At 45.1% G+C, this 24,924-nt stretch overlaps 1 protein-coding gene across 9 annotated transcripts in view; it reads left to right on the forward strand.

Annotated features, from left to right (window-relative positions):
- The window catches only part of LOC134966331 (cyclin-dependent kinase 11B), a 251,164-nt gene that overhangs the window by 6,152 nt on the left and 220,088 nt on the right, over window positions 1–24,924 (forward strand). For 5 of the 9 annotated variants that reach the window (XM_063942996.1, XM_063942994.1, XM_063942992.1 and 2 more), the window contains 3 exons: window positions 9,064–9,202; window positions 13,591–13,739; window positions 17,579–17,698. In XM_063942996.1, the coding sequence (XP_063799066.1) occupies window positions 9,064–9,202; window positions 13,591–13,739; window positions 17,579–17,698 (408 nt within the window). The remainder of the gene's footprint in view (window positions 1–9,063; window positions 9,203–13,590; window positions 13,740–17,578; window positions 17,699–24,924) is intronic. The other 4 variants (XM_063942999.1, XM_063942998.1, XM_063942995.1 and 1 more) reach the window with 3 other exon arrangements.

Consider the following 24,924-nt stretch of genomic DNA (forward strand, 5'->3'; position numbering starts at 1 on the left):
CTTTAGAAGGGATGTCACCCCCTGCGGGGCAGACACCTGAGTGGTTGAGCTTATGGAAAGAAATGAGTGCACGTATAGACTCCTTACATAAGAAATTTGACGACATGCCAAATGTGGGACTGCCGACTTCTCAGCTCGTGCCTGTCCAGGCGTCGCACAGGTCATCAGGGGCTCTAAAACGCCCGCTACCTCAGACCGCAGACCCAGATGTCGACACTGATACTGACACCAGTGTCGACGACGATGAGTCTAACCTGATGCCCACTAAGGCCATTCACTGCATGATTGAGGCAATGAAAGAGGTGTTACACATTTCTGATATAAATACAGGTACCACTAAAAAGGGTATTATGTTTGGGGAGAAAAAACTACCCGTAGTTTTTCCCCCATCAGATGAATTAAATGAAGTGTGTGAAGAAGCGTGGGCTTTCCCTGATAAAAAATTGGTAATTCCTAAGAAGGTACTAATGGCGTTCCCTTTCCCGCCAGAGGATAGGTCACGTTGGGAAACACCTCCTAGGGTGGATAAAGCGCTCACACGTTTGTCTAAAAAGGTGGCACTACCGTCTCCGGATACGGCCGCCCTCAAGGAACCTGCTGATAGAAAGCAGTAGGCGATCCTGAAGTCTGTTTATACACACTCAGGCATTATACTTAGGCCAGCTATTGCGTCAGCTTGGATGTGCAGTGCTGCCGCTGCGTGGTCAGATAAACTGTCAGAAAATATTGACACATTAGACAGAGACACGATCCTGTTAACCATAGACCATATAAAAGACTCAGTCTTATATATGAGAGATGCACAGAGGGAAATCTGCCGACTGGCATCTAAAGTAAGTGCATTGTCCATTTCTGCTAGGAGAGGCTTATGGACTCGCCAGTGGACAGGAGATGCAGATTCTAAAAGGCACATGGAAGTGTTGCCATATAAGGGTGAGGAATTATTTGGGGATGGTCTCTCGGACCTAGTTTCCACAGCAACGTCTGGGAAGTCAGCATTTTTACCCCATGTCCCCTCACAGCCTAAGAAGGCGCCGTTTTATCAGGTTCAGTCCTTTCGGACCCAGAAAAACAGGCGTGGAAAAGGCGGGTCTTTTCTATGCAGAGGTAGGGGGAAAAGGCTGCAACAAACAGCAGGTTCCCAGGAGCAAAAGTCCTCCCCCGCTTCTTCTGCCAAGTCCGCCGCATGACGGTGGGGCTCCACAGGCGGAGCCAGGTACGGTGGGGGGCCGCCTCAAAAATTTCAGCGATCAGTGGGCTCGCTCACAGGTGGATCCCTGGATCCTTCAAATAGTATCTCAGGGGTACAAACTGGAATTCGAGGCGTCTCCACCCCACCGGTTCCTAAAATCTGCCTTGCCGATTGCTCCCTCAGACAGGGAGGCGGTGCTAGCGGCAATTCACAAGCTGTATTCCCAGCAGGCGATAATCAAGGTACCCCTACTTCAACAAGGCCGGGGTTACTATTCCACACTATTTGTGGTACCGAAACCGGACGGTTCGGTGAGACCCATTTTAAATTTGAAATCCTTGAACACATACATAAAAAAATTCAAGTTCAAGATGGAATCGCTCAGGGCGGTTATTGCGAGTCTGGACGAGGGGGATTACATGGTATCCCTGGACATCAAGGATGCTTACTTGCATGTCCCCATTTACCATCCTCACCAGGAGTACCTCAGATTTGTGGTACAGGATTGCCATTACCAATTACAGACACTGCCGTTTGGACTGTCCACGGCACCGAGGGTATTTACCAAGGTTATGGCGGAAATGATGATACTCCTTCGAAAAAAGGGAGTTTTAATTATCCCGTACTTGGACGATCTCCTAATAAAAGCGAGGTCCAAGGAACAGTTGTTGGTGGGAGTAGCACTATCTCAGGAGGTGCTGCACCAGCACGGCTGGATTCTAAATATCCCGAAGTCACAGCTGGTTCCGACGACACGGCTACTGTTCCTGGGTATGATTCTGGATACAGTCCAGAAAAAAGTGTTTCTCCCGGAGGAGAAAGCCAGGGAGTTGTCATCTCTAGTCAGAGACCTCCTGAAACCAAAACAGGTATCAGTGCATCGCTGCACGCGGGTCCTGGGAAAGATGGTGGCTTCTTACGAAGCAATTCCCTTCGGCAGGTTCCATGCCAGAATCTTTCAGTGGGACCTGTTGGACCAGTGGTCCGGATCGCATCTTCAGATGCATCGCTTAATAACCCTGTCTCCAAGAACCAGGGTGTCTCTACTGTGGTGGCTGCAGAGTGCCCATCTTCTAGAGGGCCGCAGGTTCGGCATACAGGACTGGGTCCTGGTGACCACGGATGCCAGCCTTCGAGGCTGGGGGGCAGTCACACAGGGAAGAAACTTCCAAGGACTATGGTCGAGTCAGGAGACTTCCCTTCACATAAATATTCTGGAACTAAGGGCCATCTGCAATGCCCTAAGTCAAGCAAAATCCCTGCTCCTACACCAGCCGGTGCTGATCCAGTCAGACAACATCACGGCAGTCGCCCATGTAAATCGACAGGGCGGCACAAGAAGCAGGATGGCGATGGCAGAAGCCACAAGAATTCTCCGATGGGCGGAGAATCATGTACTAGCACTGTCAGCAGTATTCATTCCGGGAGTGGACAACTGGGAAGCAGACTTCCTCAGCAGACACGACCTCCACCCGGGAGAGTGGGGACTTCATCCAGAAGTCTTCCAGATGCTGGTAAACCGTTGGGAAAAACCACAGGTGGACATGATGGCGTCCCGCCTCAACAAAAAGTTAAAAAGATATTGCGCCAGGTCAAGGGACCCTCAGGCGATAGCTGTGGACGCTCTAGTGACACCGTGGGTGTACCAGTCGGTTTATGTGTTCCCTCCTCTGCCTCTCATACCAAAGGTATTGAGAATAATAAGAAAGCGAGGAGTAAACACAATTCTCGTGGTTCCGGATTGGCCAAGACGAGCGTGGTACCCGGAACTTCAAGAGATGCTCTCAGAGGACCCGTGGCCTCTACCGCTCAGACAGGACCTGCTACAACAGGGGCCCTGTCTGTTCCAAGACTTACCGCGGCTGCGTTTGACGGCATGGCGGTTGAACACCGGATCCTAAAGGAAAAGGGTATTCCGGAAGAAGTAATTCCTACGCTTATTAAGGCCAGGAAAGATGTTACGGCAAAGCATTATCACCGCATATGGCGGAAATATGTTGCATGGTGCGAGGCCAAAAAGGCCCCAACAGAGGAATTTCAACTAGGTCGATTTCTGCATTTCCTGCAAGCAGGAGTGAATATGGGCCTAAAACTAGGCTCCATTAAAGTACAGATCTCGGCTCTGTCGATTTTCTTTCAAAAAGAACTAGCTTCAGTACCTGAAGTTCAGACATTTGTGAAAGGAGTGCTGCATATTCAGCCCCCGTTTGTGCCTCCTGTGGCACCTTGGGATCTCAACGTGATGTTGAGTTTCTTAAAATCACATTGGTTTGAGCCACTAAAAACCGTGGATCTGAAATATCTCACGTGGAAAGTGGTCATGTTATTGGCCTTGGCTTCAGCCAGGCGAGTGTCAGAATTGGCGGCTTTATCATGTAAAAGCCCTTATCTGATTTTCCATATGGACAGGGCAGAATTGAGGACTCGTCCCCAATTTCTCCCTAAGGTGGTGTCAGCGTTTCACCTGAACCAGCCTATTGTGGTGCCTGCGGCTACTAGGGAATTGGAGGACTCTAAGTTGCTAGACGTTGTCAGGGCCCTGAAAATATGTTTCCAGGACGGCTGGAGTCAGAAAATCTGACTCGCTGTTTATCCTGTACGCACCCAACAAGCTGGGTGCTCCTGCTTCTAAGCAGTCTATTGCTCGCTGGATTTGTAGTACAATTCAGCTTGCACATTCTGTGGCAGGCCTGCCACAGCCAAAATCTGTAAATGCCCATTCCACAAGGAAGGTGGGCTCATCTTGGGCGGCTGCCCGAGGGGTCTCGGCTTTACAACTTTGCCGAGCAGCTACTTGGTCAGGGGCAAACACGTTTGCAAAATTCTACAAATTTGATACCCTGGCTGAGGAGGACCTGGAGTTCTCTCATTCGGTGCTGCAGAGTCATCCGCACTCTCCCGCCCGTTTAGGAGCTTTGGTATAATCCCCATGGTCCTTACGGAGTTCCCAGCATCCACTAGGACGTCAGAGAAAATAAGAATTTACTCACCGGTAATTCTATTTCTCGTAGTCCGTAGTGGATGCTGGGCGCCCATCCCAAGTGCGGATTGTCTGCAATACTTGTAAATAGTTATTGTTAACTAAAGGGTTATTGTTGAGCCATCTGTTGAGAGGCTCAGTTGTTTTTTCATACTGTCAAACTGGATATAGTATCACGAGTTGTACGGAGTGATTGGTGTGGCTGGTAAGAGTCTTACCCGGGATTCTAAATCCTTCCTTATTATGTCAGCTCGTCCGGGCACAGTGTCCTAACTGAGGCTTGGAGGAGGGTCATAGTGGGAGGAGCCAGTGCACACCAGGTAGTCATAAATCTTTCTAGAGTGCCCAGCCTCCTTCGGAGCCCGCTATTCCCCATGGTCCTTACGGAGTTCCCAGCATCCACTACGGACTACGAGAAATAGAATTACCGGTGAGTAAATTCTTATTTTTTTGCTTCTTTTTTGCTAAAAATGCGTGTTAGTCTCAACGCCATGAAAATGGGACGCATGAGAAGACTGTACTAATTAATTTAATATGACACTTGTATATATGTGTGGACTGAGTCTCTGAATACAATGCAGCATCTGCAGTTTGCTTTGCTCTCTATACAGACTCAGACACATACCATATACAAGTGTCATATGTCAAATTAATCAGCAAAGTATACTTGTGCGTCCTAATCGCATGGCATTGTGACTAAAGGTGCATACACACTAGTAGATTTTGATCTCAAAGTAGCTCACTTTTGGCGTTTTGCGCTACCTTGATCTCAAAACCTCCTAGTGTGAATGGCCGTGCGGTGAGCGCTGATGCGCGCTCCCGCATCATCACTTGCCACCGCTGTCCGTCGGCCTGTTTTACCAGCCGAATGAACCACTTTCCGCAGTGTACTGTGGAAAGTGGTTCACCCCCATGAAAATCGCTGGGCCAGGTGAAAATCGCTTAGTGTGCATGCACTAAGCGATTTTCCTGCCAGCGATGTTCACATCATCTCTGTGTATACACACTGGACAAAAACACTCAGTGTGTATGCACCTTAACACACATTTTCAATGTAACCTGATGTAACCCATATGAATATTACGCTGGAGAGAGGAGAGCAAGAAATTAAATGTTATTGTCGTGATAACCCTGAATGAACTGTGAATAAACTTGCTTGCTTATGTGATGAGACGGCCTGGCGTGCAATGCATTAAAATCCCTGATGGACCTGTCGCTGCCCGGCTACCACAACTTGGCGTCTGTGAACAGGATCGGTACCAAAGATTTATTTGACAATTTGGGGAAAACTTTATTGGGAGGGGCCCATGAAAGCCACCTACCTCTTTTGACTCAGCAAACTCGGGGAGACAAGGGCCGGCACGGGCAGGTTCTAAGTGTTTGGCACAATTGCCAGAAGATGTTGGAATATTCATGATCATCTGTGACCCATGACTGTAATTCACAGGAAAAAGGCAGCAGTATATGTGAATTGTGTTTCATGTGATGTTTTGCATGCCATGTTTTTCTGCTCATGTGATTGTTATATTGTGTGTGCAATTCTGCTTGTTTATTGTCTGTTATGTTTTGCCCTTGCTGTAGAGTATAAGAGACTGTTCCTTGCTAGAGTTTTTGCAAGCTCATAGGTATATTGCGTGGGGACACGCAAGATTTTAGCAGGGGTGTATGTGGCATACTAGAATTTTAACAGATTTTGGAAAGTTCCAAAAGCCATTTAATTCTGATCAGTGAGTGGGGGAGTTTATGGCCCCAAAACCAGTTAAACCAGTTCTTGCAGACCCTGCCACATGTAGGGGGTTAGGACAGGAAGTGTAGGGGGTTTTAGAGGACAAGGAAAAAACACAGGCTAGAGTTCAGTGTGAGCTGAGGACTGAGATGAAGGGCACAGGCTAAGTGACCAGGAGAAATGCAGTCTGGGGACTGTGCAACAAGCATGGTACTCCACAGTCCCTGGCATTATGGAGAGAAGAGCAGCGTGTGGGTATTGCTATGAAGAGAGTGAGAGCCCATATCTGAAGTGTAACAGGAGGGCCAGCAGCTTCAGTGATAGTGCAGTGTGAGAACCACAGTATGCAGAGTACAGTGGAAGGAACCAGGAACAAAGGGGATCCCCACCTTCAGGGGTACCCAAGAAGCAGGGCGGGAGGTGTGAGTCTTTGGGAGAGGATTATCTGGGTGAGTGGTAGGAAACCACGTGTGGCAGAAGGCCCCCAGTGACGTGTCCATGAAATATCCCGTTTAGCTAGAGCCCCCAGCGAATAGGGGAGAGTACACCAAAATTAATCTCAGTTTGCGGACGCCGCACTACTGATTGCCAGAGACTGCGCTGGTATGTACTGTAATTCTGTCCCATAATTGTTAATGCTGTTATTGCCAGTGATGCGAATTAAAAAAAAATGTAACCTGATGTAACCCATATGAATATCACGCTGGAGAGAGGAGAGCAAGAAATTAAATGTTATTGTCCTGATAACCCTGTCTGAACTGTGAATAAACTGCTTGCTTATGTGATGAGACGGCCTGGCGTGGAATGCATTAAAATCACTGATGGACCTGGCGCTGCCCGGCTACCACAACTGGTCAAAGGATGTTTATTAAATAAGACTCGCATCTAGTCTCCAAACCTTTAAACGTTCCCTGAAAACTCACCTCTTCAGACAAGCCTATCAAATTCCAGACCCACCCACATAACCTTCAGTGCTTCCCTATCTAATTACATCCTCTCTATACAGTACACAAAACATCACTTATCTTGTCTTTCTTTACTCTTACACCCTCCTGTCACTTGGCCAACATTGCGGGGTATCATCATACAACCCATTAAGAACCTAGCAATCTGGTGGACCATTATGCGATAGGTAGCATCTATCCTTGTGTATCAATGCCTATTTCCCTATAGATTGTAAGCTTGCGAGCAGGGCCTTCCTACCTCTATGTCTGTCTGTTTTTACCCAGTTTTGTTGTATAACTGTTGTCCTAATTGTAAAGCGCAACGGAATATGCTGCGCTATATAGGAAACTGTTAATAAATACAATAAATAAATTTTCAGCAATAAAAGATGCCTGACATTAGTAGAGTTGCACGGGACCTGGCAGCTCACTCATGCCAGGCATCTCGCACTGCTTGGTGTATTTAATCTAGATGTATGGTGACACATCTGTATATAGTGGCTGAAAATCAGATTTTAAAAAAGTATGATCTAAAATCTGATTCTTCCAATATTCAGCCCGTCATAGTGCTTGACACATATCCTACAGTAATCTGATTCACATGAAACATGTTAACATAATGAATGGGATGATGAAACAAGTGTGTTTTTTTGCTCTTGATATGTAAGTGGACACTTTATAATGGTAAAAAACACAAATGGTCTAAAACTTGAGCTGTCCAGAATTTTGGCTTTACAATCTGGACTGTAACATAACTCCCACTAGGAAGGAGGAATGTGTACGATCCTTATCAGAAGAATAATATCCGTGTTCTTTACTTAATTAGAAAGTAACTTACATTTTATTCCTTTCACGAATGCACGTAAAGGTGTCTTTAAACACTGTCCTCTCTTCTATAGTAAGGGATATAGCTGAAAAGTACTAAAGAGTCCGACACTTCACCGAACGGCTGAAGGAGGACTGCTAAAATACCGGAGGAACATTCGAGAGGCATCTTTGGACTTTGTCTAGTATATGCACTACGGATCTGTGACTGCAGCCGGGACGTATGTGTTAGTCCATTTTTCATCTTGTATGCTCCGAGGTTCACCGGTTATATTGCCAGCCCCAGCCCTGTTTTGTGATTTTATGTGGAACTGTGTAATAAATCTGTCTTTGGAAATTCTGGAGGATCTCTTTGTTATTGGGACCGGAGGATCCTAAAGATACTGCTACGTGCACGCGTGACAGAAATCGCATGTAAGTGTCGGACTATTTAGTACTTTTCAGCCATATCCCTTACTATAGAAGAGAGGACAGTGTTTAAAGACACCTTTACGTGCATTCGTGAAAGGAATAAAATGTAAGTTCCTTTCTAATGAAGTAAAGAACATGGATATTATTCTTCTGATCAGGATCGTACACATTCCTCCTTCCTAGTGGGAGTTATGTTAGAGTCCAGATTGTAAAGCCAAAATTCTGGACAGCGCAAGTTTTAGACCATTTGTGTTTTTTCTCTGTTAACTTTCAAAGTGTTGGGTGTACTTTGTGTGTCTGAAACCTGCTGCCTATTTGATTTACAAAGCGCAAGGTTGGTCCCATTTCTATTGCGTACTTTATAATGGTGTTCAGATTATACAATCAGGTGAGACATGAATCACACTAAATTATTAGTTTTAGAATCCAAATGCCAATGTTTTGCTGTTATTTTTTTTTTATATATATACTGTGTATGTTTATATATATATATATATATATATATATATATATACTTACTGTATGTATATATATACTTCCTGTACCCAATTCATACACTGTGAATAAGATGCTTACATTCTCTGTAACCTTCTCAGCCATATATTTTTTTTGGGTTTTAGTAATTTCGAAAATACTCTGGTGTACTTATTGTGTAATATTTGGCAGATTGTAGTTCAGGTTCTGTGTCAACGTGTTCATATCTCTGAGCCCTGTACATAAGAAAGGGAAGGTTAGTTTACAAATAGAATTTATAGCGTTTTGGAATGAACTGTAAGGAAAAGGATGTGGCTGAGTAGGATTTTCACACATGGCAGGTCACAATGTAAGTTGTCGTAATTACAATTCATGTTCGTAAGCAGTTTTCAGGATTATCATATTTTTTAAAACTCATTCACTGATCTAAAGGGAATGCACTGAAATATATACGAACCAGATTAATAGCTGTAATAAGCCTTAATACAGCTGTGATTTTGTTAATAACCAGGTAAATATGTCCGCGTTAAGGAGAAGGACAGAGAGCACGAGAGGCGAAAGAGACACAGAGAGGAGCAAGACAAAGTTCGCCGTGACAGAGAGAGACTGAAGAGGAGAGAGATGGCCAGGGAGCATTCCAGAAGGGAACGGTAAGGGAGTGCTGCTAATATTCAGATAACATGTGGGTTGCACCATAATAGTCACCAGATCACATATTCAGTGCATTAGGGATCAGAAGTTAATCAAGAAAATGCAACATATTAATTAACTAGTCTAATGACATCACATACGCAGTTTGTTGCTATTTCATACTCTGTTTTCTAATGAATAGTCTTTCAGCACACTAAATGGCTGTATCCACTATAAAGTGCAAAGTGTGCTTGTACAGTGTCACCGTAGCACACATCAAAACTTAAGCAATACTGTATGTTTCTTTTGCAATAAATTGACCACTGTAAGGTCTTATCTAGGGTTAGAAGTTAAAAAAGCGATAACTATGGTGATCTTTATAATGAAGGTATAATATACTGTACATACATATAGTGCTGTTTCTTTTTCTAAAACAAGGAATTTAAAATAAGGGTGGGGATGTGAACAATGGTGAAAACACACTTCACATAGCCATATACAGTGGGGCAAAAAAGTATTTGGACAGCCACTGATTGTGCAAGTTGACCCGCTTAAAAAGATGAGAGGTTTGTAATTTCTACCATAGATACACTTCAACTGTGAGAGACCGAATCTAAAAAAAAAACAGGAAATCACATTGTATGATTTTTAAACAATTTACTTGTATATTCTTGTGGAAAATAAATATTTGGACACCTACCAAGCAGCAAGATTTCTGTCTCTCACAGACCAGTTACGTCTTTATGAAGCTCTTCTATCCTCCACTCGTTATCTGTATTAATGGCACCGGTTTGAACTGGTTATCTGTATAAAAGACACCTGTCCACACCCTCAAACAGTCAGACTGCTACCTCTTCACCATGGCCAAGACCAGAGAGCTGTCTAAGGACACCAGGGACAAAATTGTAGAGCTGCTCACGGCTGGGATGAGCTACTCGACAATAAATAGGCAAGCATCTTGGTGAGAAGAGATCAACTGTTGGCGCAATTATTAAAAAATGGAAGAAATACAAGATAACTGACAATCTCCCTCGACCTGGGGCTCCATGTAAGATCTCACCTCGTGGGGTATCAATGATGTTGAGAACGGTGAGTGATCAGCCCAGAACTACACGGGGGGACCTGGTCAATGACCTCAAGAGAGCTGGACCACAGTCACAAAGGTTACCATTAGTAACACACTACGTTGTCATGGATTGAAATCCTGCAGCGCCTGAAAGGTCCCCCTGCTTAAGCCAGCACATGTCCAGGCCCGTCTAAAGTTTGCCAGTGACCATCGGGATGATCCAGAGGAGGATTGGGAGAATGTAATGTGGTCAGATGAGAGCAAAATTGAACTTTTTGGTATAAACTCCACTCGCCGTGTTTGGAGGGAGAAGAATGATGAATGGCATCCCAAGAACATCATACCCACTGTGAAGCATAGGGGTGGAAACATCATGCTTTGGGGTGGCTTTTCTGCAAAGGGGACGACTGATCCGTATTAAGGAGAAGATGAATGAGGCCATGTATCGTGAGATTTTGGGCAAAAACCTCCTTCCATCAGTAAGAGCATTGAAGATGGAACGTGGCTGGGTCTTCCAGCATGACAATGACCCCAAACACATTTCAAGGTCCTGGAGTGGCCTAGCCAGTCTCCGGACCTCAACCCAATAGAAAATCTGTGGAGGGAGTTGAAAGTCCGTGTTGCCTAGCGACAGCCCTAAAACATGACAGATCTAGAGAAGATCTGCATGGAAGAGTGGGCCAAAATACCTGCTACAGTGTGTGCAAACCTGGTCAAGAATTACAGGAAACATTTGACCTCTGTAATTGCCAACCGAGGCTATATTACAAAGTATTGAGTTAAGGCCCGTACACACTGGCCGATATATCGGCCGTTCAAGAGAACGGCCGATATATCGCGGGACCGTCAGCCATTGTGTACGGCCGATACGTCTGTGAACTCCGTCGTTCAGACGTATCGCATCGGCCACGCAGCACAGCCGACGGCCAATATATCTACCGATATATTGGCGCATCGCTGTGTGTGTACGGCGCCCGTGCACATGCTGCTGCGGCCGGCGGTGATTGACAGCTGTACTGGGCGGGCGTGTGTACACGCCTGCCCAGTTCATGTCGTCAGTCCCCGACGGATCGGGCAGTGTGTATGCACAGCACACTGCCCGATCCGTCCATAGATATACAGGTTGAGTATCCCATATCCAAATATTCCGAAATACGGAATATTCCGAAATACGGACTTTTTTGAGTGAGAGTGAGATAGTGAAACCTTTGTTTTTTGATGGCTCAATGTACACAAACTTTGTTTAATACACAAAGTTATTAAAATATTGTATTAAATAACCTTCAGGCTGTGGGTATAAGGTGTATATGAAACATAAATGAATTGTGTGAATGTAGACGCACTTTGTTTAATGCACAAAGTTATAAAAAATATTGGCTAAAATTTCCTTCAGGCTGTGTGTACAAGGTGTATATGAAACATAAAGGACTGTAACACACTGGCCGGTTTCTCCCGGATGGCAAAAAGCCGGACAAACTTTGTCCGGCTTTTTGCCATCCGGGAGAAACCGGCAGAGTCTCGCACACAGGACGGCTTTGAGCCGTGTGTAATGCTGTGCGCATGCGCAGCATCAGACACGGCTTGAGAAAAAAACGTTGTTTGTGAAAGCTCCCCTTCACACACACGGTTCACTGGCTGCAAAGACGGCCCGGCGGCCGCCCGGCCGCCGGACCTTCCAGTGGTGAGACCCGGCTGCAACCCGGCAGCCGGGCCGGGGCCGTGCAGTGTGAAGGGACCCTAGCCCTCACACTGTTAACTACAATGCCGGCACGGGAAAAAGCCGCCCGTCTTTTTCCCGGCCGTCAAAAACCGGGTAGTGTGTTTTAGCCCATATGCCTTCTGTGCTTAGATTTAGGTCCCTTCACCATGATATCTCATTATGGTATGCAATTATTCCAAAATACGGAAAAATCCGATATCCAAAATACCTCTGGTCCCAAGCAATTTGGATAAGGGATACTCAACCTGTATCTGCAGATCAGTTGATCTGCAGATATATCTACTAGTGTGTACCCACCTTTAAACTTTTTGATTGTCCAAATATTTATTTTCCGCAAGAATATACAAATAAATTGTTTAAAAATCATACAATGTGATTTCTTTGGTTTTTTTTTTTCATATTCTGTCTCTCACAGTTGAAGTGTACCTATGATGGAAATTACAGAACTCTCATCTTTTTAAGTGGGTCAACTTGCACAATCGGTGGCTGTCCAAATACTTTTTTGCCCCACTGTACATAAGCAGGCACTGAGGAGATGTCACAATATTGGAGGTGCAGAGGTTAAAGTTTAAGTTCCTTTGTCTAAGGACCACTGCATGGTATTGAATAGAGGGTATAAAATGCGTGTAATGGTACTGGACTGTGTATAATGTTATTGGACAGAGGGTAGCTATACATGTAATGGTATTGATAGGGTAGATATGCATGTAATGATGTGACACAGGGGATAGATATGCTTGTAACTGTATTGTCAGGTTAGTTATGCATGTAACAGGTGTGATATGCTATCCTGGCGGTTGGGACTTTTAGAATGCCGACGGGACGGGGTACTTAATTTACCCCTTCCCTACCCTAACCCGTCGGTGTGTCAGTTATGGCTAATAGCCAGGGAGTTGACGGAGCGTTGCTGGTGCGGAGGTGGCCAAACGGGGGCATGCTGGGGACGTGATCATGTCGGCTGCGTGAAGTCACGCAGCCGCCGCGATTGCGAGCATGGAGGCGAGATTCTTGTGGGCCGCCGGTGGGAGGCTTCCACAGTTTCTGCTAACAAGCAGAAATTGCGATGGGTTTGCAATTTCTGCTTGTTGAACTAGGGCAGGCGTCGGTCAGCATACTGAGTGGCTTTGCCCAGCGATGGGTGGCCCCCAGCATGCGCTCCAAAGAATTGCAAATTCTGCTAATTAGCAGAATTTGCAGTACTTACTGAATAAGGCCCTGTATATGATTTACAATTTTGGCAGTGGGTGGTTGGAAGGGGTCTTTCCAGTACGATATTATAGCTGCACTGGGATTCATTATAAACGGCATAAGCCACAAGTGTGTGTATCCAGCTAATTAGGACTTTTGAGGAAGCAGTTTTTACTGTTAAGAGACAACTTTTATGTAAAGCACAGGGAGTCCTTTTCCTTCTGTACATCATTCTTATCCCATCTGTTAGATTAATAATCTTATACTATACTATTGATAGTTTTAAAAGAAATAAAGTTCTAGCTGGAGTTTTTGTTTATGACTCTGCTGCTCGCTGTACTCGTGGACACCATGTCAGTCTTTACAGGCCTGGTAGACACAGAGTATATGTTTAATTTTCTTTCTGTTATTTAACTTTAAATGTGAAATTTTAGGGAACAATTTAATGTTTGCAGTGACCGTCTGGAACAACTGGAACGTAATCGTGAGCGTGAGAGAAAGATACGGGAACAGCAGAAAGAGCTGAAGGAGCGGGAGAGGAGAGCGGAGGAGAGGCGCAAAGAGCGTGAGGCCAGGAGAGAAGGTACTTGTGGCTGCACAGTTGTCCTACCACCCAGGGAGAGAGATTTCATTGTATCCTGCTGTTTTTATTGCTCTGGTTGAAAAAAAATAGGGCGTTCTAGGGGGGGATCGCAGCCGGAAATTTGTTAGCAGTTGGGCAAAACCATGTGCACTGCAGGGGGGGTGGGGGGAGATATAACATGTGCAGAGAGAGTTAAATGTGGGTGTGGTGTGTTCAAACTGAAATCTGAATTGCAGTGTAAAAATAAAGCAGCCAGTATTTACCCTGCACAGAAACAAAATAACCCACCCAAGTCTAACTCTCTCTGCAAATGTTATATCTGCCACACCTGCAGAGCACATGGGGGGTAATTCTGAGTTGATCGCAGCAGGAACTTTGTTAGCAGTTGGGCAAAACCATGTGCACTGCAGGGGAGGCAGATATAACATGTGCAGAGAGAGATAGATTTGGGTGTGGTGAGTTCAATCTGCAATCTAAATTGCAGTGTAAAAATAAAGCAGCCAGTATTTACCCTGCACAGAAACAAAATAACCCACCCAAATCTAACTCTCTGCAAATGTTATATCTGCCCCCCCTGCAGTGCACATGGTTTTGCCCAACTGCAAAAAAAATTCCTGCTGCGATCAACTTGGAATTATCCCCATGGTTTTGCCAACTGCTAACAAATTTGCTACTGCGATCAACTCTGAATTACCCCCTAGATGCCATATGTTTCTCAGACACCCCTATCATTAGTCTGCTGGAGTAGTAACTAGATGTTTGGTGTTTGCGTTGCATAGATTGTGTGTGTGTGTGTGTGTGTGTGTGTGTATATGTATAAGTGTTTTTAGTATTCCCTTTTTATAGTTTGTTTCTTTGGCATATTATGGAGTCAAACATTCACCCCTCTGCACAGCATTGAGGAAAATACTTGATTCTTGTAGTACAGTAATAAAGTAAAACTAAGCCCAAAAAAGGGGTAATAAACTCCATGTAATAATACATTATTATACTTCAGTGGAGTATTTTACACCAGCTTTCAACGCTTTTTTGAGCCGCGCTTTTTCTGAATGGTAGCTGCCATGTTAATGTATTTATAGCAGCATTAATGCAAGGGAAATTCTAGGATCGCAAATCACCTTCTCTGATTTGTATTTTCAAGTGGTACATAAATTAATAATGTGTTGCTAAAACAGAACTAAGAATGGAAATAAAGCGGAGTTAAGAAAAATAACTAATGATAAAAGGAAAGTTATTTGTGATTGGTTTCTGTTTGTTGAACTTGGCCTCTAGTGTCACTTCTAAAGTCTCAGCTGTGGCGGTTAATGGTGTGCTCACAGTTAGGACTGCAACTTGTCTTCCAGTTCTATATAAAGTAGCAGGTTAGCCTGACAAATTCTGAAGGTATTAACCTTCAGCTCTAATGGCTGAAAATAATGACAAACACCTGAGTTGAACATTTATATATTGCCAAACATACATTGACTGCGTGTCACCACGTGGGGGCAAAATGTCACCTTATTGTAGTATCTAGAGTGTGAGGGGGAAGAGACAGAGCTCCCTATATAATAAGCCTGGCCAATCTGTGGCTCTCCAGAAGCTGTGAAACAACATCCCAGCATGCCTTTTCACAGTTTAAGGGTTCCGTAATAGCATAACTGTGGTAGGACATGCTGGGATGTGTAGTTTCACAACAACTGGATTGGCACAGGTTGGCAAGGCATGTTATGGAATATAAAGTGAAATTCATTTTCAGACACTTAGGACCATCAAATCTTATCTTAACCACTTAACTAAAGATTTATTTAGCCAAAAACCGCTCCGAAATAGTCGTTTTTTTAAATGAGTGAATCTGGTGAAGAACATGAATTTAACCCTATCCCAAATGATTTTAGTTAAATAAAAAATAAAATAAAAAAATATTATATATATATATATATATATATATATATATATATAATATTCCCCCTCAAACATCGAAACACCGACCGGGAACATCACGACCATCGCGGCTCTCATTTTGAAAGCCGGGACAGCCTCCAGGTATACAGGGGGGTCGTCTGGGGGTGGCTTGGGAGGGTTCATTTACACTCCCCAGCAGCTGCTATTGGCTGCGGCCGCTGGAGGGTGGGTCCTGTCGTGCTGACCGATCAGCAGTGATCGGCAGCACGGCAGAGATAGGGTAGAGTGCAGGGAGGTCCCTCTGACAGCAGCAGCGGAGGGAAGTTTCCCTTCCCTGCCACTGCTAACACTATATCTGACTGGTCGCATCCTGTGTGACCAGGTCAGATAGAGCACTTGCAGGCATGCCAGGCAAGTGGTTAAAATCTCTATTACCTTTTTCAACATATGCTGTGTTTAGGTTTGAGTGTTTGTCTACATATTATCCCATTGTTATCCAGCATGTCCCGTTTAACATGGATGTATTAAATTAAGCATTAAAGACAATATACTGAATTTATGATAAGAATTGTCCTGTAAGTGGCCAGTAAGATAAGTGGGTATATTTTTATATAGAAAAGACAGCCTGCCACTTTCCCTTTTTATTACAATACTGTCCTTCTGCTGCATTCGTATCGCTTGACCTCTAGCTGACCATAGACAATACAGGGTCGTGTAGAAAATCATAGGAGACATGGTATTGGTCTGTCACCATCTGCCCCAGATGTAAATAAGCATAACTGAGGAAAATTACATTATCCTTTTTTGGTTTTCTTACTGTACAAAAATCCCTTGCATGCTTCATTAATCCATGTTCTACTTAACTCAAGAACTCTTGTTCAGTCTAGATCAGTGATGGCTAACCTTGATGCTCCAGCTGTTGTTGAACTACACATCCCAGCATGCCCTGCTACAGTTTTGCTATTTGGCCATGCTAAAACTGATGCAGGGCATGCTGGGATGTGTAGTTCAACAACAGCTGGCGTGTCAAGGTTAGCATCACTGGTCTAGATCACTTATTTTCTACACATCTATGGTGCTAACTGTGGCACACTCCATGTAATTTAAATGTGCAACACATGTGGCAGTATTGTCTGTTGTATTCTCTTCTAATTACTGCCTGTACGAGCCTTCACTGACTACCATAGATGGCTGGGAGTGATAAAACGCCACACTGATCTATCTCGAATTACACTGCAATAAGCGCAAAACCAGTCATTGGGTGACCACACGCTTAGAGCCCCTAAATTGCCAGATTAAATGCAGATTTTCACACTCTTAAGTACTTCACATTGTGACGCCTTCAGTTGCAATTTACTGTGAAACCGTAAGGCACAAATAATTTTATTTTAGTGTACTAGTGTAGGAATACAGATTAATTGATTCCTGCCGTGTGTGTGTGAGTGTGTCTAATTTCACTGCTTTCCTTGTTTCAACATTGAAACAAATCAGGGAATGGTGCTAGGTGGCAGAATTATAGAGTAATAGAGCAGATTTCCCCTTCTGTTTGTTTTGCATGAATACCAGTCACCTTTGTAATATAAATCATTACATTATTTCATAAAGAAATCCCTATGAATAATGTCATAAAGAGTTTCGTTTGGACAAAGAAGTCATGCACTCACACACTCCAATATTTTGTTGTGTTAAACCTCATAGTTTGGTATATATTTGGTTTTGTGTTAACAGTTGCTAATAAAAAGCAGTGCTATTAACCTTTTGTATATTGGTGATGGAGACCAAAGTAGTAAACTTTTTTTTTCTCACCCAAATCTATGGTTCACCTGCAATGCAGCACTGTTACTTGTCCTGTTTATGTAGCTCAATATAGCATTTGATACATTTCTAGTGATAACGCATGTGAATTCCAAGTCTTGCACCTGCTGCTAGTTTACCAACCTGTACAACGTGCCTTCCAGGGCTCACAGGATCTGCGCTTCCTCTGCGCAGGAAGCCAGGGCTCTTGCAAGAGAGTGAGAAAATGCAGTACAGTGCACACTTTGCAGATTCAAGAATACTTGTAGAGTTTAGCACTCAAAGTAAGTTTTGGCTTTTTAAACCATTTTTATGGCAATACCTTTGTAGCAATCCTGTACTGCATTGTACCTTCTAACCCTTCTTCTGCCAGAAGAGTCGCCACCACCCTACTTGTCACTGACATACTCACGCTTGGTAGCGTGAACTGCTGGGAAACTGCAGCTGCAGAAACCTAAGGACAGGGGGCTGACGTGTAGGGTTTTATTTTGTTTCCCCATTTATTGGACATGTATTAAAAAAAACACTTAATTAGTGCTTATGACTTGTGCAAAGGGTACACTAACGTCATATATTATTATTTTTGTATCTGTTTAGAGGATGTCCTCTATAATTAAGTCCATGCTATACAAACGCCGCTCCAGCCTCTCCACATCACATGTTACAGGTGCACATTAGCAGGAAGCACTTGCATGGAGTCACTTTACCTTTTACCAAGATCAGTTAGGGGCTGATGCAGAGCTGAACACAAGTCTGTTGTACGCAGCGTCTCATGCGTATCTTTTAACTGGATATTCTGGAGCCGAGCATATGCAGTTAAAGGTGTTGCAAAGTTGTACAAAGCTGTGGCATCATCTCATGTTTGGGTGGCAGTGGGGCAGCTACATGCTTAGTGAAAGCATGTCAAAGGAATTGCACGCTATGTAGAGTTCTGAGTACACATAAATGAGCCGGTTTTCTGACGTATATCTGTTGTATCAAGGACAGGACTAGCACTGACAGTGATGACCAGCAGTGATCGCATAATACGCGCTATAGCGCTACATACAGTGAAGGACCCAGCTTTTAAAATGAGGGGGTCCTACAGTACGCGCTGTGTCTCAGTGACCTATGTCTCTCAGCCAATACCATTACTCACTGTCTGTCTCCCTGTCCAATTGCTGCTGGCATCTTCTCCCCATCCAATCACTGCCTGAGATCTCCTTCCTCCCTGACAACCAGTCCGCGAACAAGGTGATTGTGGGAGACCGTGCTCCGAGCAACAGCCAACACCGTGTTTTCTGTGTCGGCGGCTGCCTCCATGCACAGTAATCAATGCAGGTAAACGTGCGGCATCAGTACATTAATACACTTACAGTGTGTGAATGACAGTCTTGCAGTCGATCAGAGAGTAGCTGATTGGCTGCTGGAAAAGGGTACATACATATTGGCTACATGAGATAATCTCTTGCTGGGAGACTCTGCGCATTTCATGCACAAGCAGTTATTTTATCAAATAACTGTCACTAATTATAAGTAAAAATTCATGCAAAAGCAGGACTCCAGCCACGTTCATTCTTACTGCAAGTCCTCTGTCAGTAAGAGGAACACCCCTCCACCCCCCTTCAGTCTCACAACCAGGTGTCTTCAGGGTACAGACAGCGTAACATTTGCCCTTGAAGTACATGTCATTTTGCGTCTGCCTGGTGGATGACAGGGAGATATATATATATATTCTGCATCTCCCTTGTGGATAAGATCTCTCTGTCTCTGTCTCTCTCTCTCTCTCTCTCTCTGTGTCTCTCTCTCTCTCTCTCTCTCTCTCTCTCTCTCTCTCTATCTATATATATATATATATATATATAATATTATATTATATTATAATGTCTCCGTTCAGTGAGGGTGTACAGGTGCGCTGGTGATTTTCTCTCTCAAACAAGGGAGAAAGTTGCAATCCACAGGAAGCCTCTGGGTTGTAGCACTGGTGCACTTGCGCAACCGCTGCACTTTTCCAATGAGGACTCCGGACTCCAGGAGCAATGTTTGGTTCTAAGAATAGAGGATGAAGGAAAAGGCGCTCATAGGGGGTAATTCCAAGTTGATCGCAGCAGGAAATTTTTTAGCAGTTGGGCAAAACCATGTGCACTGCAGAGGAGGCAGATATAACATGTGCAGAGAGAGATAGATTTGGGTGTGGTGCGTTCAATCTACAATCTAAATTGCAGTGTAAAAATAAAGCAGCCAGTATTTACCCTGCACAGAAACAAAATAACCCACCCAAATCTAACTCTCTATGCAAATGTTATATCTGCCCCCCCCCCCCCCTGCAGTGCACATGGTTTTGCCCAACTGCTAAAAAATTTCCTGCTGCGATCAACTTGGAATTACCCCCAAAGTGCAGACTGCTTGTTTATTGATAAATTAGAAACAGCATCCAGACAGAACAATTTAAAAAACGTGTACCATATAGCTCACAGTGTAGGCTGATTACCACATGGTTAGATCATAATCCACCGGCATATGCTGCATACTTGCACGCCCCCGCCTGGGACCTCACACCGCGCCGCCGGCTTCGACTAAGCCGTGAACCGTCGGGACACCTCACCGGGATGGACGGTCGGAGCAGCTACACAGGTGGACACCGTGCGTCAGACACCGTGCGCCTTTTCCTTCATCCTCTATTCTTAGAACATATATATATATATATATATATATATATATATATATATATATATGTGTGTGTGTAGTATATACTGTATGCACCTAGTCATGTCATTCTGCATCTACTGCTGCCACTATGTATCCCAGCTGTTTTCTGGGATTAACGGAGGGTACCCGGCATGTTAAGTGGGAGTGAGTGACTGAGTGCCCAACCACCCAACCATCCATCTCTCTATCTGCCCAGGGACAGTGTCCAGCTCTTTGCGCTATATGTACAGTATAAAAGTGGGAGAGCACTACTTGTGTTACCCCTAACCCTCTCCTTGCCCCCAGTACTGCCCACACTGCTATACCCTTTTTCCCCTCCATATCCTCAGCACTGCCTTCCAGTAACCCCCTCCTTGTCCCGCAGCACTGTCCCAACTGCTTCCTGCATTCACCCCCCACAATATGTGATAGGACCCAGATAGAGTTTAGTAGGACCCCAATTTTTTTCAGTGATGGTTCCTTGGGACTCACAAATTTTATCGCTCAGCGCGATCACTGACCAGTATCAAACCATGCATACAGAGGGTTGCAGTCCAGCCGCAGAGATTCTTACAACTTTGCATATGGGCAAATAAAGGGAATTTACTTTCTCAATGGGGGAGCAGTTATCTGGATTTGATGAAGTGATCAATGGAAGACATTAGGGAATGGAAGACCATGTGAACAGAAATTAAGTTAACATAGAGGGGTGGGGAGTGTTTAAGGACTTTATACAGTTAGGTCCATGTGTATATATGGACACTGACACACTTCCTAATTTTGGCTCTGCATGACACAACAGTTGATTTGAAATTAAACAATGGAGATGCAATTAAAGTGCAGACTTTAAAGAGGTTGATCAGAAAAGCTATATGAAATGTTTAGGAATTGCAACCATTTTTGTATACATATCCCTATGTTCAGGGACTCAAATGTACAGTGATTGGACAAATGAACATAATCATAAAGAATCCTTTCCAGGTAATGACTGGAACCCATGGACATCACCAAATGCAGGTTTCCTTCTTTGTTATGCTTTGCCAGGACTTGACTGCAGATATCTACAGTTGTTGTTTGTTCGTGGTCATTCTGCTTTTAGAATTCTCTTCAGCAAGTGAAATGCATTTTCAGTCAGGTTCAGTTCAAGTTATTGATTCTGACATTGTAGAATATTTAACTTCTTTGCATTAAATACCTCCTGGGTTGCTTATGCGGTATGTTTTGGGTCTTTGCCCATCTGTACTGTGAAGAATCTTCTAATCAACTTTGCAGAATTTGCGTGAATTTAAGGGGATAGTGTATCTCTATGCACTTCAGAATTCATCTGACTGTTTCTATCTTCTGTCCCATAATCAAAAAACACTAGTGACCACGTGCCATTGGAAGCCATACAGAAACATTCCATCACACTATCTCCATGTTTTACAGAAGATGTGGTATGCTTCAGATCATGAGATATTTCAAGTCTTCTCCATACTTTTTTCTGCAGCGAGGTACACTGGTATTCCACCGGGAATAACATCGGGGGTGTAGAGTTGGTCCGAGGCACCAACAAGTTAAAGCTTTGACTTTTCCCAGGGTGCATTGCACCACCTCCTCTATAAACCCACCTCCAGGCACTAGAGCTCAGTTTGCAAGTTGGTGCCTGCACTGCAGGCAGCTAACAGGTGGGGCTGCGCTAGGCAGCCCTGAAAAGAGCTTTTTTGAAGACTTCAAGGGCCGCAGCACTTTTATGTCAGTCTGACATTCTGTGCTGCGGCTCCATCACCTCCCCAGCAGCGCTGCATACCCCCGCGGCCTGGTTCCCGGGTACTTGCAGCTGACTTCAGACACACACCTGGATCTCGTGGCTGCACATCAGGGAGGAGGTACTGGGACCTGCCGGTAAATAGCGGTCCCAGGTGACGGACTGCGCCGCTGCCGTGGATACTGTGCTGCACAGGTACCCACTATATCCGCCAGGGCAAGGGAGCACAGGTCGGATTTACTAAAATCTGTTTTATATAGTCTCCACAGTACCCGATGGTGAGGTCCAACGGACTAGCCCTGTGCTGTCTCCGGGAAATACATTTTCCCTGTCTAAAAATATGCTTGCTCGTTATCCTATCCCTGCGGGGTTTAGTAATAAGTGGGAAACTCAACCGCTGGTGGACTCTCATGTCGCTCGTCTTGTGGTGTCATCTACTCTGCCTGTCTCCACCGTCACCTCCCTAAAGGAACCGACGGATAAGCGTGTGGAGGGATGCCTGAAGTCTATTTACTCACTTACAGGTGCTGTACATAGAAACACTATGGCAGCCTCCTGGGCTGTGAAAGGAATTGAAGCATGGGTTCAGGCGATTGAGAATGAGCTGCCTCAGGATTTTTCTGACACTGCCAGAAAATATTTGTCTCTTATATTACCACAGCCTCCCACTATATTCAACAGGCGGCCTCTGATGCAGGTGTCATGGCGGCCAAGGCATCTACTACGTTTATCCTGGCTCACCGAATTATGTGGTTGGGGTCCTGGAAGGTGGACCTGGACTCTAAAGAGACCTTGGAGGTGCTCCCTTTTACAGGAGACATCCTATTTTGGGAGGATCTGAACAAGATTGTAACTGACTTGGCTACTGCCAAGACTGTGTCTCCCAAATACTAATTCTTCTGCTCCAAAGGCTAAGAGTACCACCTGTTGCTCCTTTTGACCTTCAGGGAAGGCAAAGGGTCAAGCGTATCAGCGACAGGCTCATGCTTCCAAAACCACTAAGCCTAAATCTAAACAATCCGTGGGGAACCCCAGGGTGGGAGGCTGACTTCTGCAGTTCACCCAGGCCTGGTTACAGACCACTTCGGACGCCTGGGTGTGGGAAGTTTTCTCTTTCACGGGTATGCAATCTCTTTCAAGAGACGTCGCCCTCGCCAGTTTTGCACAACGGTTATCCCTGCGAATCCGTTAAAAGCGCAAGCTCTACACTTAGTTGCACAATCCCTCCTGGAGACGGGAGTGGTAGTGCTGGTACTGTACCTCTGTCTCAGAGAGGCAGGGGATATTATTCGACCCTGTTTCTAGTTCCAAAGCCAAATGGGTCCTTCCGGCGTATACCCAACCTCAAATCATTGAACAAATTTGTGAGAGTGTCCAAATTCCGTATGGAAACTCTGCGCTCTATTGTACTGGCATTGGAACCCGAAGACTATATGGTATACCTGGACATACAGGATGCTTACCTGCATATTCCTATTGCCATGTCGCATCAGCAGTATCTGCGATTTGCTATTGGCAACCTACATTATCAATTCCAGGCCCTGCCATTTGGATTGACCACGGCCCCTTGGATTTTCACCAAAGTAATGGCCATGATGACGGCTCATCTCCGTTGTCAGGGAATCAGGATCCTGCCATATCTGGACGACTTGCTGATCTTGGCGAACTCCCAAGAGGTTCTCCTCAGTCATCTGGAATTGACTGTCCAATTCCTACAAGCCCACGGGTGGCTCATCAACTGGAAAGAGTCCTCGCTGGTCCCTGCTCAGAGCATGGTGCACCTGGGGGTGCTGCTGGACACACACAGCCAGAGATTGTTTCTGTCTCCAGAGAAAGTCCTGAAACTTCAGTACAGGATCAGATACTTCCTCTCTCGCCCAAGAGTTTCGCTTACACTTTGCGATGCAAGTACTAGGCCTCATGGTGTCTGCTTTCAACATGGTGTAGTACGCTCAATTTCACTCTCGCCCTCTGCAGAGGTTGATCCTTTCCAAGTGGGACGGCCTGCCTCATCGGATCAGGTCTCAAATGATCTCCTTGACTCCGGAGGTTAGTCTGTCACTGAGCTGGTGGCTACAGGACCAACAGTTGAGCAGGGGCCATCCCTTCTGGATCTTCAACTGGGTCCTCCTGACAATGGACACCAGTCTGCGAGGTTGGGGCACAGTGTTGGAGCAACACTCTCTCCAGGGTCGGTGGACCAGGGAGGAATCTCTCCTCCCGATAAACATTCTGGAATTGCGGGCAGTGTTCAATGCGTTGACACTGGCCCTGCCTCTAGTACAGAACAGGCCTGTTCAAGTACAGTCAGACAACGCCACCACAGTGGCGTACATAAATCATCAAGGCGGCACTCGAGCTGGAAGTGTCAAAAAAACCTCCATTGGGTGGAACGCCATTTGCCAGCAATATCGGCAATGTTCATCCCCGGAGTCCTCAACTGGGAAGCAGATTTCCTCAGTCAACAGGGCGTTCACGCCGGAGAGTGGAGTCTTCATCTGGAAGTCTTTCAACTCCTAGTGGACAAGTGGGGCCTACCAGATATAGACCTGATGACGTCTCGACACAATCACAAGGTTTCGGTCTGCGGGTCAAGGACAAGGGATCCTCAAGCAGCGCTCGTAGACGCACTGGCAATTTCATGGAACTTTCAGATGACATACGTGTTCCCACCAGTGTCACTTCTGCCCAGGGTTTTAAGGAAGTTCAAGCAAGAAGGAGGAATGCTACTTCTACCCGCTCCAGCGTGGCTCAGACCTGCAGGGTCTCTCGATTGAACCTCTTGAGTCTGTGGATCTTAAATGTTTTACACTTAAGGTCATGTTTTTGCTAGCTATGTTATTCCCTGTGGAATACCAGTGTACCCCGCTGCAGAATAGTAGATTTATGGTAGACTTAACATGGTTAAATTTTTCTGCGAGGTACACTGGATTCCACAGGGTGCCCACCCTGACGCACTTAGCTTCTTTGGGTTTGTATGGCATTAGCCGCTGGTCCCTTCTCCTCCTGTTGTGAGAATGTGGTTCTATGTGACTAATAGCTACCGTCTCTTTTGCCTGCTACTGCATTGGACTGGTTAACAAAACTGAGCTCCAG

The sequence above is a fragment of the Pseudophryne corroboree genome, chromosome 10 (genome assembly GCF_028390025.1).
Source record: "Pseudophryne corroboree isolate aPseCor3 chromosome 10, aPseCor3.hap2, whole genome shotgun sequence".
NCBI lineage: Eukaryota > Metazoa > Chordata > Amphibia > Anura > Myobatrachidae > Pseudophryne > Pseudophryne corroboree.